Below are 17,576 nucleotides of genomic sequence, written 5' to 3'. Positions count from 1 at the left end.
CCGCTCGGCGTGAGGTAATACAGTTGGGGGGAGTGCCGCTCGGCGTGAGGTAATACAGTTGGGGGGGAAGTGCCGCTCGGCGTGAGGTAATACAGTTGGGGGGTGGGGGGGAGTGCCGCTCGGCGTGAGGTAATACAGTAGAAGGGGGGTGCCGCTCGGCGTGAGGTAATATAGTTGGGGGGAGTGCCGCTCGGTGTGAGGTAATGCAGTTGGGGGGAGTGCCGCTCGGCGTGAGGTAATATAGTTTGGGGGAGTGCCGCTCGGCGTGAGGTAATACAGTTGGGGTGGGGAGTGCCGCTCGGCGTGAGGTAATACAGTTGGGGGGGAGAGTGCCGCTCGGCGTGAGGTAATACAGTTGGGAGAGTGCCGCTCGGCGTGAGGTAATACAGTAGAAGTGGGGGGTGCCGCTCGGCGTGAGGTAATACAGTGGGGGGAGTGCCGCTCGGTGTGAGGTAATACAGTTGGGGGGAGTGCCGCTCGGCGTGAGGTAATACCATTTGGGGGGGAGTGCCGCTCGGCGTGAGGTAATGCAGTGGGGGAGTGCCGCTCGGCGTGAGGTAATGCAGTGGGGGTGTGCCGCTCGGCGTGACGTAATGCAGTGGGGGTGTGCCGCTCGGCGTGAGGTAATGCAGTGGGGGTGTGCCGCTCGGCGTGAGGTAATACAGTTGGGGGGGAGTGCCGCTCGGCGTGAGGTAATACAGTTGGGGGGAGTGCCGCCCGGCGTGAGGTAATACAGTTGGGGGGAGGTAATAGTTGGGGGAGTGCCGCTCGGCGTGAGGTAATACAGTTGGGGGGGAGTGCCGCTCGGCGTGAGGTAATACAGTTGGGGGGAAGTGCCGCTCGGCGTGAGGTAATACAGTTGGGGGAAGTGCCGCTCGGCGTGAGGTAATACAGGGGGGAGTGCCGCTCGGCGTGAGGTAATACAGTTGGGGGGGAGTGCCGCTCGGCGTGAGGTAATACAGTTGGGGGGAGTGCCGCTCGGCGTGAGGTAATACAGTCGGGGGAGTGGCGCTCGGCGTGAGGTAATATAGTTGGGGGGAGTGCCGCTCGGCGTGAGGTAATACAGTTGGGGTGGGGAGTGCCGCTCGGCGTGAGGTAATACAGTTGGGGGAGTGCCGCTCGGCGTGAGGTAATACAGTTGGGGGGGAGTGCCGCTCGGCGTGAGGTAATACAGTTGGGGGTGGGGGGGAGTGCCGCTCGGCGTGAGGTAATACAGTTGGGGGGGAGTGCTGCTCGGCGTGAGGTAATACAGTTGGGGGGAGTGCCGCCCGGCGTGAGGTAATACAGTTGGGGGGGAGTGCCGCCCGGCGTGAGGTAATACAGTTGGGGGGAGGTAATAGTTGGGGGGAGTGCCGCTCGGCGTGAGGTAATACAGTTGGGGGGAAGTGCCGCTCGGCGTGAGGTAATACAGTTGGGGGGAAGTGCCGCTCGGCGTGAGGTAATACAGGGGGGGAGTGCCGCTCGGCGTGAGGTAATACAGTTGGGGGGGTAGTGCCGCTCGGCGTGAGGTAATACAGTTGGGGGGGTGGGGGGAGTGCCGCTCGGCGTGAGGTAATACAGTTGGGAGAGTGCCGCTCGGCGTGAGGTAATATAGTTGGGGGGAGTTCCGCTCGGTGTGAGGTAATGCAGTTGGGGGGGAGTGCCGCTCGGCGTGAGGTAATACCGTTTGGGGGGGGAAGTGCCTCTCGGCGTGAGGTAATATAGTTTGGGGGGAGTGCCGGTCGGCGTGAGGTAATACAGTTGGGGGGAGTGCTGCTCGGCGTGAGGTAATACAGTTGGGGGGGAGTGCCGCTCGGCGTGAGGTAATATAGTTGGGGGGAGTGCCGCTCGGCGTGAGGTAATATAGTTGGGGGGAGTGCCGCTCGGCGTGAGGTAATACAGTTGGGGTGGGGGAGTGCCGCTCGGCGTGAGGTAATACAGTTGGGGGGGGAGTTCCGCTCGGCGTGAGGTAATACAGTTGGGGGGAGTGCCGCTCGGCGTGAGGTAATACAGTTGGGGGGGAGTGCCGCTGGGCGTGAGGTAATACAATTGGGGGAGTTCCGCTCGGCGTGAGGTAATACAGTTGGGGGTGTGCCGCTCGGCGTGAGGTAATACAGTTGGGGTGGGGGAGTGCCGCTCGGCGTGAGGTAATACTGTTGGGGGGGAGTGCCGCTCGGCGTGAGGTAATACTGTTGGGAGAGTGCCGCTCGGCGTGAGGTAATACAGTAGAAGGGGGGGTGCCGCTCGGCGTGAGGTAATCTAGTTGGGGGGAGTGCCGCTCGGCGTGAGGTAATACAGTTGGGGGGGAGAGTGCTGCTCGGCGTGAGGTAATACAGTTGGGAGAGTGCCGCTCGGCGTGAGGTAATTCAGTAGAAGGGGGGGTGCCGCTCGGCGTGAGGTAATACAGTTGGGGGGAGTGCCGCTCCGCGTGAGGTAATACAGTTGGGGGGGAGTGCCGCTCGGTGTGAGTAATACAGTTGGGGGGGAGTGCCGCTCGGCGTGAGGTAATATAGTTGGGGGGGAGTGCCGCTCGGCGTGAGGTAATACAGTTGGGGGGAGTGCCGCTCGGCGTGAGGTAATACAGTTGGGGTGGGGAGTGCCGCTCGGCGTGAGGTAATACAGTTGGGGGAGTGCCGCTCGGCGTGAGGTAATACAGTTGGGGGGAGTGCCGCTCGGCGTGAGGTAATATAGTTGGGGGGGGAGTGCCGCTCGGCGTGAGGTAATACAGTTGGGGGGAGTGCCGCTCGGCGTGAGGTAATACAGTTGGGGGAGTGCCGCTCGGCGTGAGGTAATACAGTTGGGGGGGAGTGCCGCTCGGCGTGAGGTAATACAGTTGGGGGGAGTGCCGCTCGGCGTGAGGTAATACAGTTGGGGGGAGTGCCGCTCGGCGTGAGGTAATACAGTAGGGGGAGTGCCGCTCGGCGTGAGGTAATACAGTTGGGGGGGAGTGCCGCTCGGCGTGAGGTAATACAGTAGGGGGAGTGCCGCTCGGCTTGAGGTAATGCAGTTGGGGGGGAGTGCTGCTCGGCGTGAGGTAATACAGTTGGGGGGAGTGCCGCTCGGCGTGAGGTAATATAGTTGGGGGGGGGGAGTGCCTCTCGGCGTGAGGTAATACAGTTGGGGGGAGTGCCGCTCGGTGTGAGGTAATACAGTTGGGGGAGTGCCGCTCGGCGTGAGGTAATATAGTTGGGGGGGGGGAGTGCCGCTCGGCGTGAGGTAATACAGTTGGGGGGGAGTGCCGCTCGGCGTGAGGTAATACAGTTGGGGTGGGGGAGTGCCGCTCGGCGTGAGGTAATACAGTTGGGGGGGAGTGCCGCTCGGCGTGAGGTAATACAGTTGGGGGAGTGCCGCTCGGCGTGAGGTAATATAGTTGGGGGGAGTGCCGCTCGGCGTGAGGTAATACAGTTGGGGGGAGTGCCGCTCGGCGTGAGGTAATACAGTTGGGGGGAGTGCCGCTCGGCGTGAGGTAATACAGTTGGGGGGAGTGCCGCTCGGCGTGAGGTAATACAGTTGGGGGGAGTGCCGCTCGGCGTGAGGTAATACAGTTGGGGGAGTGCCGCTCGGCGTGAGGTAATACAGTAGGGGGAGTGCCGCTCGGCTTGAGGTAATACAGTTGGGGGGGAGTGCCGCTCGGCGTGAGGTAATACAGTAGGGGGGAGTGCCGCTCGGCTTGAGGTAATGCAGTTGGGGGGGAGTGCTGCTCGGCGTGAGGTAATACAGTTGGGGGGAGTGCCGCTCGGCGTGAGGTAATATAGTTGGGGGGGAGTGCCTCTCGGCGTGAGGTAATACAGTTGGGGGGGAGTGCCGCTCGGCGTGAGGTAATATAGTTGGGGGGGAGTGCCGCTCGGCGTGAGGTAATACAGTTGGGGTGGGGGAGTGCCGCTCGGCGTGAGGTAATACAGTTGGGGGGAGTGCCGCTCGGCGTGAGGTAATACAGTTGGGGGGGAGTGCCGCTCGGCGTGAGGTAATATAGTTTGGGGGGAGTGCCGCTCGGCGTGAGGTAATACAGTTGGTGGGGGAGTGCCGCTCGGCGTGAGGTAATACAGTTGGGGTGGGGGAGTGCCGCTCGGCGTGAGGTAATACAGTTGGGGGGAGTGCCGCTCGGCGTGAGGTAATACAGTTGGGGTGGGGGAGTGCCGCTCGGCGTGAGGTAATACAGTTGGGGGGGAGTGCCGCTCGGCGTGAGGTAATACAGTTGGGGGGAGTGCCGCTCGGCGTTAGGTAATATAGTTGGGGGGAGTGCCGCTCGGCGTGAGGTAATACAGTTGGGGGGAGTGCCGCTCGGCGTGAGGTAATACAGTTGGGGTGGGGGAGTGCCGCTCGGCGTGAGGTAATACAGTTGGGGGGGAGTGCCGCTCGGCGTGAGGTAATACAGTTGGGGGGAGTGCCGCTCGGCGTGAGGTAATATAGTTTGGGGGGAGTGCCGCTCGGCGTGAGGTAATACAGTTGGTGGGGGAGTGCCGCTCGGCGTGAGGTAATAAGGTGGGGTGGGGGAGTGCCGCTCTGCGTGAGGTAATACAGTTGGGGGGGGAGGTGCCGCTCGGCGTGAGGTAATACAGTTGGGGTGGGGGAGTGCCGCTCGGCGTGAGGTAATACAGTTGGGGGGAGTGCCGCTCGGCGTGAGGTAATACAGTTGGGGGGGAGTGCCGCTCGGCGTTAGGTAATACATCGGGGGGGAGTGCCGCTCGGCGTTAGGTAATATAGTTGGGGGGAGTGCCGCTCGGCGTGAGGTAATACAGTTGGGGGGAGTGCCGCTCGGCGTGAGGTAATACAGTTGGGGTGGGGGAGTGCCGCTCGGCGTGAGGTAATACAGTTGGGGGGAGTGCCGCTCGGCGTGAGGTAATACAGTTGGGGGGAGTGCCGCTCGGCGTGAGGTAATATAGTTTGGGGGGAGTGCCGCTCGGCGTGAGGTAATACAGTTGGTGGGGGAGTGCCGCTCGGCGTGAGGTAATACAGTTGGGGTGGGGAGTGCCGCTCGGCGTGAGGTAATAGAGTTGGGGGGAGTGCCGCTCGGCGTGAGGTAATACAGTTGGGGTGGGGGAGTGCCCCTCGGCGTGAGGTAATACAGTTGGGGGGGGAGTGCCGCTCGGCGTGAGGTAATACAGTTGGGGGGAGTGCCGCTCGGCGTTAGGTAATATAGTTGGGGGGAGTGCCGCTCGGCGTGAGGTAATACAGTTGGGGTGGGGGAGTGCCGCTCGGCGTGAGGTAATACAGTTGGGGGGGGAGAGTTCCGCTCGGCGTGAGGTAATACAGCTGGGGAGGGGAGTGCCGCTCGGCGTGAGGTAATACAGCTGGGGAGGGGGGAGTGCCGCTCGGCGTGAGGTAATACAGTTGGGGGGAGTGCCGCTCGGCGTGAGGTAATACAGTGGGGGAGTGCCGCTCGGCTTGAGGTTATACAGTTGGGGGGGAGTGCCGCTCGGCGTGTGGTAATACAGTTGGGGGGGGGGGAGTGCCGCTCGGCGTGAGGTAATACAGTTGGGGGAGTGCCGCTCGGCGTGAGGTAATACAGTTGGGGGGAGTGCCGCTCGGCGTGAGGTAATACAGTTGGGGTGGGGAGTGCCGCTCGGCGTGAGGTAATACAGTTGGGGGGAGTGCCGCTCGGCGTGAGGTAATACAGTTGGGGGGGAGTGCCGCTCGGCGTTAGGTAATATAGTTGGGGGGGAGTGCCGCTCGGCGTGAGGTAATACAGTTGGGGGGGAGTGCCGCTCGGCGTGAGGTAATACAGTTGGGGTGGGGGAGTGCCGCTCGGCGTGAGGTAATACAGTTGGGGGGGAGTGCCGCTCGGCGTGAGGTAATACAGTTGGGGGGAGTGCCGCTCGGCGTGAGGTAATATAGTTTGGGGGAGTGCCGCTCGGCGTGAGGTAATACAGTTGGTGGGGAGTGCCGCTCGGCGTGAGGTAATACAGTTGGGGTGGGGGAGTGCCGCTCGGCGTGAGGTAATAGAGTTGGGGGGGAGTGCCGCTCGGCGTGAGGTAATACAGTTGGGGTGGGGGAGTGCCCCTCGGCGTGAGGTAATACAGTTGGGGGGGAGTGCCGCTCGGCGTGAGGTAATACAGTTGGGGGGGAGTGCCGCTCGGCGTTAGGTAATATAGTTGGGGGGGAGTGCCGCTCGGCGTGAGGTAATACAGTTGGGGTGGGGGAGTGCCGCTCGGCGTGAGGTAATACAGTTGGGGGGGAGTTCCGCTCGGCGTGAGGTAATACAGTTGGGGTGGGGGAGTGCCGCTCGGCGTGAGGTAATACAGCTGGGGAGGGGGGAGTGCCGCTCGGCGTGAGGTAATACAGTTGGGGGGAGTGCCGCTCGGCGTGAGGTAATACAGTGGGGGGAGTGCCGCTCGGCTTGAGGTTATACAGTTGGGGGGAGTGCCGCTCGGCGTGTGGTAATACAGTTGGGGGGGGAGTGCCGCTCGGCGTGAGGTAATACAGTTGGGGGGAGTGCCGCTCGGCTTGAGGTTATACAGTTGGGGGAGTGCCGCTCGGCGTGTGGTAATACAGTTGGGGGGAGTGCCGCTCGGCGTGAGGTAATACAGTTGGGGGGGAGTGCCGCTCGGCGTGAGGTAATACAGTTGGGGGGAGTGCCGCTCGGCGTGAGGTAATACAGTTGGGGTGGGGGAGTGCCGCTCGGCGTGAGGTAATACAGTTGGGGGGGAGTGCCGCTCGGCGTGAGGTAATATAGTTGGGGGGAGTGCCGCTCGGCGTGAGGTGATACATTTGGGGGAGGGGGAGTTCCGCTCGGCGTGAGGTAATACAGTTGGGGGGAGTGCCGCTCGGCGTGAGGTAATACAGTAGGGGGAGTGCCGCTCGGCTTGAGGTAATACAGTTGGGGGGGGAGTGCCGCTCGGCGTGTGGTAATACAGTTGGGGGGAGTTCCGCTCGGCGTGAGGTAATACAGTTGGGGGGGAGTGCCGCTCGGCGTGAGGTAATACAGTTGGGGGAGGGGGGAGTGCCGCTCGGCGTGAGGTAATACAGTAGGGGGAGTGCCGCTCGGCGTGTGGTAATACAGTTGGGGGGAGTGCCGCTCGGCGTGAGGTAATACAGTTGGGGGGAGTGCCGCTCGGCGTGAGGTAATACAGTTGGGGGGAGTGCCGCTCGGCGTGAGGTAATACAGTTGGGGGGAGTGCCGCTCGGCGTGAGGTAATACAGTTGGGGGGAGTACTGCTCGGCGTGAGGTAATACAGTAGGGGGAGTGCTGCTCTCATTGTAGGTTTTATGTGTTCTCCACACTCTCGTCCTCACATGAACGTACTCAAGAGAACTCAGAGCGTGGAGCACGGTCGAATGCATATTGAGAAACACCATTAACACAGTGAAATGAAAGATATGTGTTGGAAGCGTGGCGCTGATGTTTGAATGAAAAACGGGTGTCGTACAGGCAGCGTATGGTTAGACTGTACCCTCTGGCTGGCTGGAGAAGACCTTTTTGGAGGTATTTTGAATACAAACAGGTTTGAATTTTAACCATAGAACAAGAAATGCCAAGCTGGTTAAACAGACAATGTGACAGTCTAGGAAAACCAAGCTAGAGGCAGAGCGATACGATTACCCCCCCCGTAGTATTGACATTGATTGATGGTAGAATGAATACTTAGTTGTTTTAATGGAGATGGATTGATTTTTTTGTCACAATATCGAAATGAGATATGGACAAAAAAATTATGATATTTCTCACTCAAGGTGTAGTGCTGGAACTCATGTGTATAAAAATATAACCATAATAATTTCAAAGATTTTACTGTGTTACAGTTCATATAAGGAAATCGGTCAATTTAAATAAATTAACTAGGCCGTAATATATGGAGGCCGGGGGCACAGACGGGCCTGGGAGAGAATAGGCCTCCCAATTTGGTTGAGAAATGAAAAACATTCTCTGGCAACAACTCTGGTGGACATTCCTGCAGTCAGCATGCCAATTTACATGCTTCTTCAAACGCGAGACATTTGTTGCATTGTGTTGTGACAAAACGGCACATTTTTAGAGTGGCTTTTCGTTCGTCCCCAGCACAAGGTGCACCTGTGTATCGATCATGCTGTTTTAATCAGCTTCTTGATAAAGGAGAAATTCTGACTAACATGATGTCAACTAATATGTACACATAATTTCAGTGAAATATGTTTTTTTTTTTTTTTTACGTCTGGAACATTTCTGGTATCTTTAAAGATCGAACGGTCACAACCTCACTGTAACTCTTCCCTCATCCTAGAGAGGTGAGCACGTCGCTGGTCTGGGACAAGATACAGGAGCCTGACGTGGACTTTGAGGAGTTCGTAGAGCTGTTCTCCAAGACTGCTGTGAAAGAGAAGAAGAAACCCCTGTCAGATACCATCACCAAGTCTAAAGCCAAACAGGTGAGATCAGATACTATCACCTGTCCTATCGACCCCTGTCCTATTTTCCCGTACCCCTGTCCTATTTTCCCCTGTCCCAGTACCCCAGTCCTATTTTCCCGTGTCCCAGTACCCCCTGTCATATCATCCTATCCTATCACCCTCATGTTTATGTATGAGTATTCCTCTATTTCATCCTTCCTTCCCGATGTTCTGTTCTCCTTCAGTTGAACTGTCTAGGTTCTGGGGGGTTTTAACGGAACTGGAAACTGTCTGGGTTCTGGGGGTTTCAACTGAACTGGGAACTGTCTGGGTTCTGGGGGTTTCAACTGAACTGGGAACTGTCTGGGTTCTGGGGGTTTCAACTGAACTGGGAACTGTCTGGGTTCTGGGGGTTTCAACTGAACTGGGAACTGTCTGGGTTCTGGGGGTTTCAACTGAACTGGGAACTGTCTGGGGGTTTCATCTGAACTGGGAACTGTCTGGGTTCTGGGAATGGATGTGATTTAAAGGCCCCTATTGCTTTAGGCCCAGTTCTCCACTACTAAACATTTGTGCAGAATTACTGACTGTCTTCCTGAGGAGGAAGTCACGGTCTGAGGTTCAGTCCTGGCTCTGTGTCTCTGTCTGAGGATCAGTCCTTTTGACCAGGGCCCTCATGTGAGGATGCCATTGTGGAGGCAGGCCATGTAGCCCAGTCTAACCATCTAAACCATGTTCAGATGATGGGATTACATCAGAGCTCCGTAGAGCTTGGTGTTTTGACAGGCCGTTCAAACACACTGTGTTTTGACTGGAGTAGCAGAACGAGGATATGTCATCAATAAAGAACAACACTGCAGCGACAGTAAAGCCCACATGGACGGACACACACACACACACACACACCAGTCTGTAGCTGATCTGAGCAGTCCTGGCCTGTATAGTGTGGTTCTGTCCTGGTCTGTATAGTGGCTCTGTCTGAGGTTCTGTCCTGGCCTGTATAGTGTAGTTCTGTCCTGGCCTGTATAGCGGCTCTGAGGTCCTGGCCTGTATAGTGTGGTTCTGTCCTGGCCTGTATAGTGGCTCTGTCTGAGGTTCTGTCCTGGCCTGTATAGTGTGGCTCGGTCTGAGGTTCTGTCCTGGCCTGTATAGCGGCTCGGTCTGAGGTTCTGGCCTGGCCTGTATAGCGGCTCGGTCTGAGGGTCTGTCCTGGCTCGGTGGCTCTGTATTGTTTTATTTCTAACATTTAAGTTATTAAATATTGCCCTTTTTTAAAATACTATTTTCCTGAGCCAATCTTTTCTTAAGTCTTATTTTAAGGAAGGAGCCCCGTCACTTTTTTTCCTCTAAAGTTGTCTTGTGGGTAGACCTAAATCTGGATGCTATTTGAATTACCAGATAAAGTGTTTGGGAATTTTAAGTTGTTTCAGCAATTTTGACTTCAAATACTCTGGTAAAGAATCGTTTAAACTTGGAAGTCGTCCCAGTCCCGTTAAAACATTCCCTTAGATACTGATTGGAATAAATGGTATCCTTTATCCCCTCTGCTAGCTGCCAGAGGTTACCCGCAAAACATTTTATTTGAATAAAGTAACATGTTTTTGTTAGTTTAATTCCGGTCGGCATGCCAGTTTATAGGAAGTGTTTACGTTGGGATTTATCAAATCATTGTTTTGCAGTTTAGTCAGATTTGAAGATCTGTTTTGAGGAACCTGATTTACGTTAAAAAGAGAAAAAGGCTAATGATTAATGAGGGGTTCGCGTGTTAATGTAATATTTGTGAAATGCCGGTGCTGATGTCATAGCCCAGTTGGGTCTGTTAAAACACAGCACTAGGTAGACTGTTTATTTACATTTTAGTCATTTTAGCAGACGCTCTTATCCAGAGCGACTTACAGTGGTGAATGCATACATTTCATAAATTAAAAAAAAATATATTTATATTTTTATCCGTACTGGTCCCCCGTGGGAATCGAACCCACAACCCTGGCGTTGCAAACACCATGCTCTACCAACTGAGCCACACGGGACCACATTTCTAATGCCACTACAATTTTTATTTTATTGAAAAGCCTGACCAATATTTACTTAAATGAATTGACTAAATATGCTGTTTTAATTATTTTAGGGACATATATTAGGGTAGAAGTTTAAAGAGAATTTAATCATTCCATTCATTTTGTTTTCGACGGTTTCATTCACCAAATCATTCCCCCGTACCCCATCCCCCCTATCAAAGTATGTATCATTTCATACACTGTGGTAACAATATGGTTTTACCTCATCAATGATCTGAGATAAAGCCGCTTTTTTCCCCACCCTCTTTCCGTTGTTTATGGTCTAGGCCCAGTCTGACGTCATGGCCGTTGATGTCACTCAGCACCTCTCTGGCTCCTAGCTGTCTGTGTTGAATTTTTAAAGAGACAGTCACTTCTTCTGTTTACTGTGTGGTCACAGACGTAAGACCAGGTGCCATTTTGTTTTTTCTATCTGTTAAGCATCAGAGTAAGTGCTGTTCTGGGATCAGGTTCTTACCCTGACCAAGTACACATTCATTTTCATTGATCTAAAAAGGCACTGATCCTAGATCAGCTCTGTTACTCAGACGTTTGATAGTTACGGTCCCAGAGCTCTAATATTACCCACGTCCTGCCGTCCAGGTGAGGCTCATTTCCTCCCACGTCCTCCCGTCCAGGTGAGGCTCATTTCTTTCCCATTTCCTCCCGCGTCCTCTCGTCCAGGTGAGGCTCATTTCTTTCCCATTTCCTCCCGTCCAGGTGAGGCTCACTTCTTTCCCACGTCCTCCCGTCCAGGTGAGGCTCACTTCTTTCCCACGTCCTCCCGTCCAGGTGAGGCTCACTTCTTTCCCACGTCCTCCCGTCCAGGTGAGGCTCACTTCTTTCCCACGTCCTCCCGTCCAGGTGAGGCTCACTTCTTTCCCGCGTCCTCCCGTCCAGGTGAGGCTCACTTCTTTCCCGCGTCCTCCCGTCCAGGTGAGGCTCACTTCTTTCCCGCGTCCTCCCGTCCAGGTGAGGCTCATTTCTTTCCCGCGTCCTCCCGTCCAGGTGAGGCTCATTTCTTTCCGCGTCCTCCCGTCCAGGTGAGGCTCATTTCTTTCCGCGTCCTCCCGTCCAGGTGAGGCTCATTTCTTTCCCGCGTCCTCCCGTCCAGGTGAGGCTCATTTCTTTCCCGCGTCCTCCCGTCCAGGTGAGGCTCATTTCTTTCCCGCGTCCTCCCGTCCAGGTGAGGCTCAATGCTTTCCCGCGTCCTCCCGTCCAGGTGAGGCTCAATGCTTTCCCGCGTCCTCCCGTCCAGGTGAGGCTCATTTCTTTCCCGCGTCGTCCTCCCGTCCAGGTGAGGCTCATTTCTTTCCCGCGTCCTCCTCCCGTCCAGGTGAGGCTCATTTCTTTCCCGCGTCCTCCTCCCGTCCAGGTGAGGCTCATTTCTTTCCCGCGTCCTCCTCCCGTCCAGGTGAGGCTCATTTCTTTCCGCGTCCTCCTCCCGTCCAGGTGAGGCTCATTTCTTTCCCGCGTCCTCCTCCCGTCCAGGTGAGGCTCATTTCTTTCCCGCGTCCTCCTCCCGTCCAGGTGAGGCTCATTTCTTTCCGCGTCCTCCTCCCGTCCAGGTGAGGCTCATTTCTTTCCCGCGTCCTCCTCCCGTCCAGGTGAGGCTCATTTCTTTCCCGCGTCCTCCTCCCGTCCAAGTGAGGCTCATTTTCTTTCCCATTTCCTCCCATGTCCTCCCGTCCAGGTTGAGGCTCATTTCCTCCATAACCTTGTAGAGCAGAACTGCTGTTTTTACGGAGTCTGTTTATTTGGTTACATCAACACACCAACCAACCCGGCGGGGGGGTTGAGCGATAGAGAAGGTGACGTTATTCACGGTCATCTGTTGACTTCCTGAAGGGAAAGTTTATGTCCGTATGTAATAGAGTTCTATTTGGATGGAGAATGTTTCCAGCCGCTGACTCAGGGTGCCAGGCAGGTCAATGTGGAGTCGAAGTGGAAAACTGACCGTTGGCTTGACTTTCTGATCAATCAGACAACATAGTTTAAAAAATTGTTTATAGTTTTCTTGGTCTCTGGGCTCTCCACAGTAAACAGTGTTGCTCCAGTCTCTGGGCTCGCCACAGTAAACACGGCGATGCTCCAGTCTCTGGGCTCTCCACAGTAAACGCGGCGTCGCTCCAGTCTCCACAGTAAACACGGCGTCGCTCCAGTCTCCACAGTAAACACGGCGTCGCTCCAGTCTCCACAGTAAACACGGCGTCGCTCCAGTCTCCACAGTAAACACGGCGTCGCTCCAGTCTCCACAGTAAACACGGCGTCGCTCCAGTCTCCACAGTAAACACGGCGTCGCTCCAGTCTCCACAGTAAACACGGCGTCGCTCCAGTCTCTACAGTAAGCACGGCGTCGCTCCAGTCTCCACAGTAAGCACGGCGTCGCTCCAGTCTCCACAGTATAAGCACGGCATCGCTCCAGTCTCCACAGTATAAGCACGGCGTCGCTCCAGTCTCCACAGTATAAGCACGGCGTCGCTCCAGTCTCCACAGTATAAGCACGGCGACGCTCCAGTCTCCACAGTATAAGCACGGCGACGCTCCAGTCTCCACAGTATAAGCACGGCGACGCTCCAGTCTCCACAGTATAAGCACGGCGACGCTCTAGTCTCCACAGTATAAGCACGGCGACGCTCCAGTCTCCACAGTATAAGCACGGCGACGCTCCAGTCTCCACAGTATAAGCACGGCGACGCTCCAGTCTCCACAGTATAAGCACGGCGACGCTCCAGTCTCTGGGCTCTGCTTGGTCAATCCCACGTCTCCAGTGGCCGTGCAGGATTTACTGCGATAGGGCCTCTGCAGAAGTCAGGGCATTCGTACTTCTTGCACTTCGCAGAGCGGAGCTGTTGTGAAGGATTTATACAGGACCTCCTGCCCTCACCTTCGGTCGACCAATCACGTCAATGCGAAGCTATACAGAGCCCTCCTCATTGTTACAGAACTTGAGGTGCACAGCGACGTGGTACGGAGCTCGATTTGTCTTCTGCGTGACTCCAGAGGCTCAGCGTAGAGTCACACCCTCCATACGCCACGTCAGACCACATTTTCAGGTAAGCATCAATTGGCTTTAAGATACTGTTGCAGTCCTGTGTGAGGTCACCATGGGTTCCTCTCTCCTAGTAGACCTGACCTGTGTGAGGTCACCGTGGGTTCCTCTCCTCTCTCCTAGTAGACCTGACCTGTGTGAGGTCACCGTGGGGTCCCCTCTCTCTCCTAGCAGACCTTCTGGTCTCTATAAACCTCCAACAGGGTAATTATTTAATCAGAGAGCAGAGTCGTTCAGTGTGCTACAGCTGCTGATGGGGAAATTGACACCAGTCATTTGTAATCATGTACAGACTGTTTTTTTGGTTTTTTTTTCTCCATTCCTTAATTACCAAAACTGGCCTCGGGCGTTGTTCAGGTGAAAACATCTGAAATGTAATGTTTCTGATTTTATACGTAGAATCTGGTATGTCATAGAGCAGCCATTTAGATAAGATACGAGGTGGAAGCAAAAAGAGATGTGATGGAACGAGCAACACCATTATTTTTTATTTATTTAACCTTTATTTAACCAGGTAGGCATGTACAGGTGTAGTGATCTGTGAGCTGCTCTGACAGCTGGTGCTTAAATCTAGTGAGGGAGATAAGTGTTTCCAGTATCTACTCTGACAGTGAAGTACACAGGAAGTTCATCCTGTCCTGAATGTTATCTGGTGGTGTCTTTGTTCCCTTCATGAAACTGTTCTGACCGATAAAGGTCAGGAGGAAAACGGTGAGCTTGGATGAGAGTCGGTAGTAACCAACGTTGTGGGAAGGTCAGGTACACATTTACTTACGCTAAACACATCAGAAGTTGAGAAAGTCACCTTTTAAACTGGGATGTCAGGCTTTTAAAATCAATTTGCAATAACTGCTCTCCCCCCTCGTTCTCCCGCTCTCCCCCCCTCGTTCTCCTGCTCTCCCCCCCTCCCTCGTTCTCCCGCTCTTCTCCCCTCCCTCGTTCTCCCGCTCTTCTCCCCTCCCTCGTTCTCCCGCTCTTCTCCCCTCCCTCGTTCTCCCGCTCTTCCCTCCTCCCTCGTTCTCCCGCTCTTCCCTCCTCCCTCGTTCTCCCGCTCTTCCCTCATCCCTCGTTAAAGTACAAAAGGGAAAATAAATAAACATAAATATGGGTTGTATTTCCAATGGTGTTTGTTTTTCACTGGTTGCCCTTTTCATGTGGCAACAAGTCACACATCTTGCTGCTGTGATGGCACACTGTGGTATTTCACCCAGTAGATATGGGAGTTTATCAAAATTGGTTTTGTTTTCTAATTCTTTGTGGATCTGTGTAATCTGAGGGAAATATGTTTCTCTAATATGGTCATACATTGGGCAGGAGGTTAGGGAGTGCAGCTCAGTTTCCACCTCATTTTGTGGGCAGTGTGCACATAGCCTGTCTTCTCTTGAGAGCAAGGTCTGCCTACGGCGGCCTTTCTCAATAGCAAGGCTATGCTCACTGAGTCTGTACATAGTCAAAGCTTACCTTAAGTTTGGGTCAGTCACAGTGGTCAGGTATTCTGCCACTGTGTACTCTCTGTTTAGGACCAAATAGCATTCTAGTTTAATCTTTTAGTTTTCTTGTGATTTGTGTCTCTCTCTCTTGCTCTTCTCCCCCCCCCCTCTCTCTCGTTCATTCATTCTGTCTCTGAAGTTATGACATTGTCTTTCGCTCCTCTCCCACCTTCCGCCTCTCCCGCCTTCCCCCTCTCCCCCGCCCTCCTTCCCTCTGAGTGTGTCATGTATTGATGTTTCTCTCTGCAGGTGGTCAAGTTGCTGAACAACAAGCGTTCTCAGGCTGTGGGGATTCTGATGTCCAGTCTGCATCTGGACATGAAGGACATCCAGCATGGTGAGATAATGACCCCATAGCTCTATCATTACAACACTGCTGACCAGTAGCAGTCTGTAGACCTGACTGTCAGACTCCCTGCTGACCAGTAGCAGTGTGTAGACCTGACTGGCAGACCCCCTGCTGACCAGTAGCAGTCTGTAGACCTGACTGTCATACTGACCTCCTAGTCATACTGTCAGATTTAGAGGGAGAGGACATGGATATGACCTCCCAGACATGCTGTCAGATTTAGAGGGAGAGGACAGTGAGTGGATGGATACGACCTCCTAGACATACTGTCAGATTTAGAGGGAGAGGACAGTGAGTGAATGGATACGACCTCCTAGACATACTGTCAGATTTAGAGGGAGAGGACATGGATACGACCTCCTAGTCATACTGTCAGATTTAGAGGGAGAGGACAGTGAGTGGATGGATCGACTGTTATTTTTGTACAAAAAAAGGCATTTCCTTCAGTTTTGATGATGGTGTTTTTTTTGTGTCAACGAGAGAGTTGTCTTGTTTCCTTGTTGTTCTCTGACCTTTTGAGTTGTTGGCTGTTTGGGTTTCTGTCATTGTTTAGAAGCAGACGTGTTTTGAAGTCAAAGTTCCCCTTGGCTTTCTGGAAGCAGTGACCTCATTTCCTTTCTGTCCTTGTGGTAATAGTACTAGAAACGTTCTGAGCGAATAATGCAAGAAATTATACCCCCCCCAAAAAATAAATACTGCTACTTTGTCCAGGACACGGGGCGAACTGTCTGACGGTGTCATCTCGTCACACTTCCTGTGATCACATTGGCCGCAAGAAAGAGATCAATGAGACCCTTTCTTTCCTCTGTCTGTTATCTGAATCCAGAACATTTCGTCAAAGGATTATATAGTGGGGAGGGGGAGGGAGGGGTTTCATCGTTTATAACCGCTGTCTCTTCACAGGGTTGGGCCACTGATCGAGCAGGGCACTTTCCTTATGAAAACCCAATTCTCTCGTTTGGAAGCTAAAATTACATTTCATCTCCTAACAAACATTTTCAATATCAAACATTTCAATTGCATAACAATTCCATGTGACTCTGATAACTAGAGGGTGGATACTTTCCCAGGTACAGTTTATGTCGTCCTGTCATCAATCATAATGGCTCAGATGACAACTGAAATGAAATCCATACTCATTACGTTATCAAGCATATTTCCAACTGGTTTTATTAACAAAATATGGTTCCTTTTCCCCATTTGTTTGATGTTCCCAGACTCTCTATATTTAACACAGGCTATTCACGTCCTTCAGTAGATTCAGAGAGGGGTGGAATGAGGTGGAATGTAAATGTCAAATCAACAGAAGTCCCTAATCAGTCCAATATTTCAATGTTTTGATGGAATTTAACCTGCAAGAATGGAAACAATTCCCTCCCTTCCCAACCGTGTTTCAGAAAACACACAACAAATTTTAACTTTAAAGAGTTACGTTACTTCAACAGGCAATTTTCTCTTCTGAGTCGATGTGAAGTGAAATACAGCATTTTTAAACAGATATTCTAGTGGTGGTTAGACATCTTACTGCACGTTGAGTCAGTCTCAGAACAGAGCGAGGCACCAGGTCTGGGACCAAGACGTTTGGTTGTATTTTACTACAGATGGAGCTCTGTGAAGTCACTCTGACCACTAGGCTACCTGCCGCCCCTCCACTCTAACCACTAGGCTACCTGCCACCCCTCCACTCTAACCGCTAGGCTACCTGCCTTCCCTCCACTCTAACCGCTAGGCTACCTGCCTTCCCTCCACTCTAACCGCTAGGCTACCCTGCCGCCCCTCCACTCTAACCTCTTGGCTACCCTGCCGCCCCTCCCCTCTAACCGCTTGGCTACCCTGCCGCCCCTCCACTCTAACCTCTAGGCTACCCTGCCGCCCCTCCACTCTAACCACTAGGCTACCCTGCCGCCCCTCCACTCTAACCACTAGGCTACCCTGCCGCCCCTCCACTCTAACCACTAGGCTACCTGCCGCCCCTCCACTCTAACCACTAGGCTACCTGCCGCCCCTCCACTCTAACCACTAGGCTACCTGCCGCCCCTCCACTCTAACCACTAGGCTACCTGCCGCCCCTCCACTCTAACCACTAGGCTACCTGCCGCCCCTCCACTCTAACCACTAGGCTACCTGCCGCCCCTCCACTCTAACCACTAGGCTACCTGCCGCCCCTCCACTCTAACCACTAGGCTACCTGCCGCCCCGCCACTCTAACCACTAGAGGATTTTGCGATCAGACCGCAAGATCGAATTCCTGTCTATTGTTGAAAAATGATTTATCTCTGAAACCACACTGTCTTCCCATTTTGTTCAAAAAATTTGTTTTATTTAACTTAGCGTATTATAATTTT

The 17,576-nt window shown here is 53.8% G+C and overlaps 1 protein-coding gene across 1 annotated transcript in view; it reads left to right on the top strand.

Annotated features, from left to right (window-relative positions):
• Positions 1–16,087, top strand: part of LOC106577303 (formin-2) — a 44,316-nt gene extending 28,229 nt beyond the window's left edge. Inside the window, 2 exon segments of the mRNA XM_045711637.1 lie at positions 8,178–8,322; positions 15,132–16,087. Coding sequence (XP_045567593.1) covers positions 8,178–8,322; positions 15,132–15,239 — 253 coding nt within the window. The 3' untranslated portion in view covers positions 15,240–16,087.
• Positions 16,088–17,576: the final 1,489 nt, after the last annotated feature.

Source organism: Salmo salar, unplaced genomic scaffold (genome assembly GCF_905237065.1).
Source record: "Salmo salar unplaced genomic scaffold, Ssal_v3.1, whole genome shotgun sequence".
In the NCBI taxonomy this organism is placed as follows: Eukaryota; Metazoa; Chordata; class Actinopteri; order Salmoniformes; family Salmonidae; genus Salmo; species Salmo salar.
The sequence above is the reverse complement of the archived record's forward strand: the minus strand, read 5'-3'. Positions and strand labels throughout refer to the sequence as shown.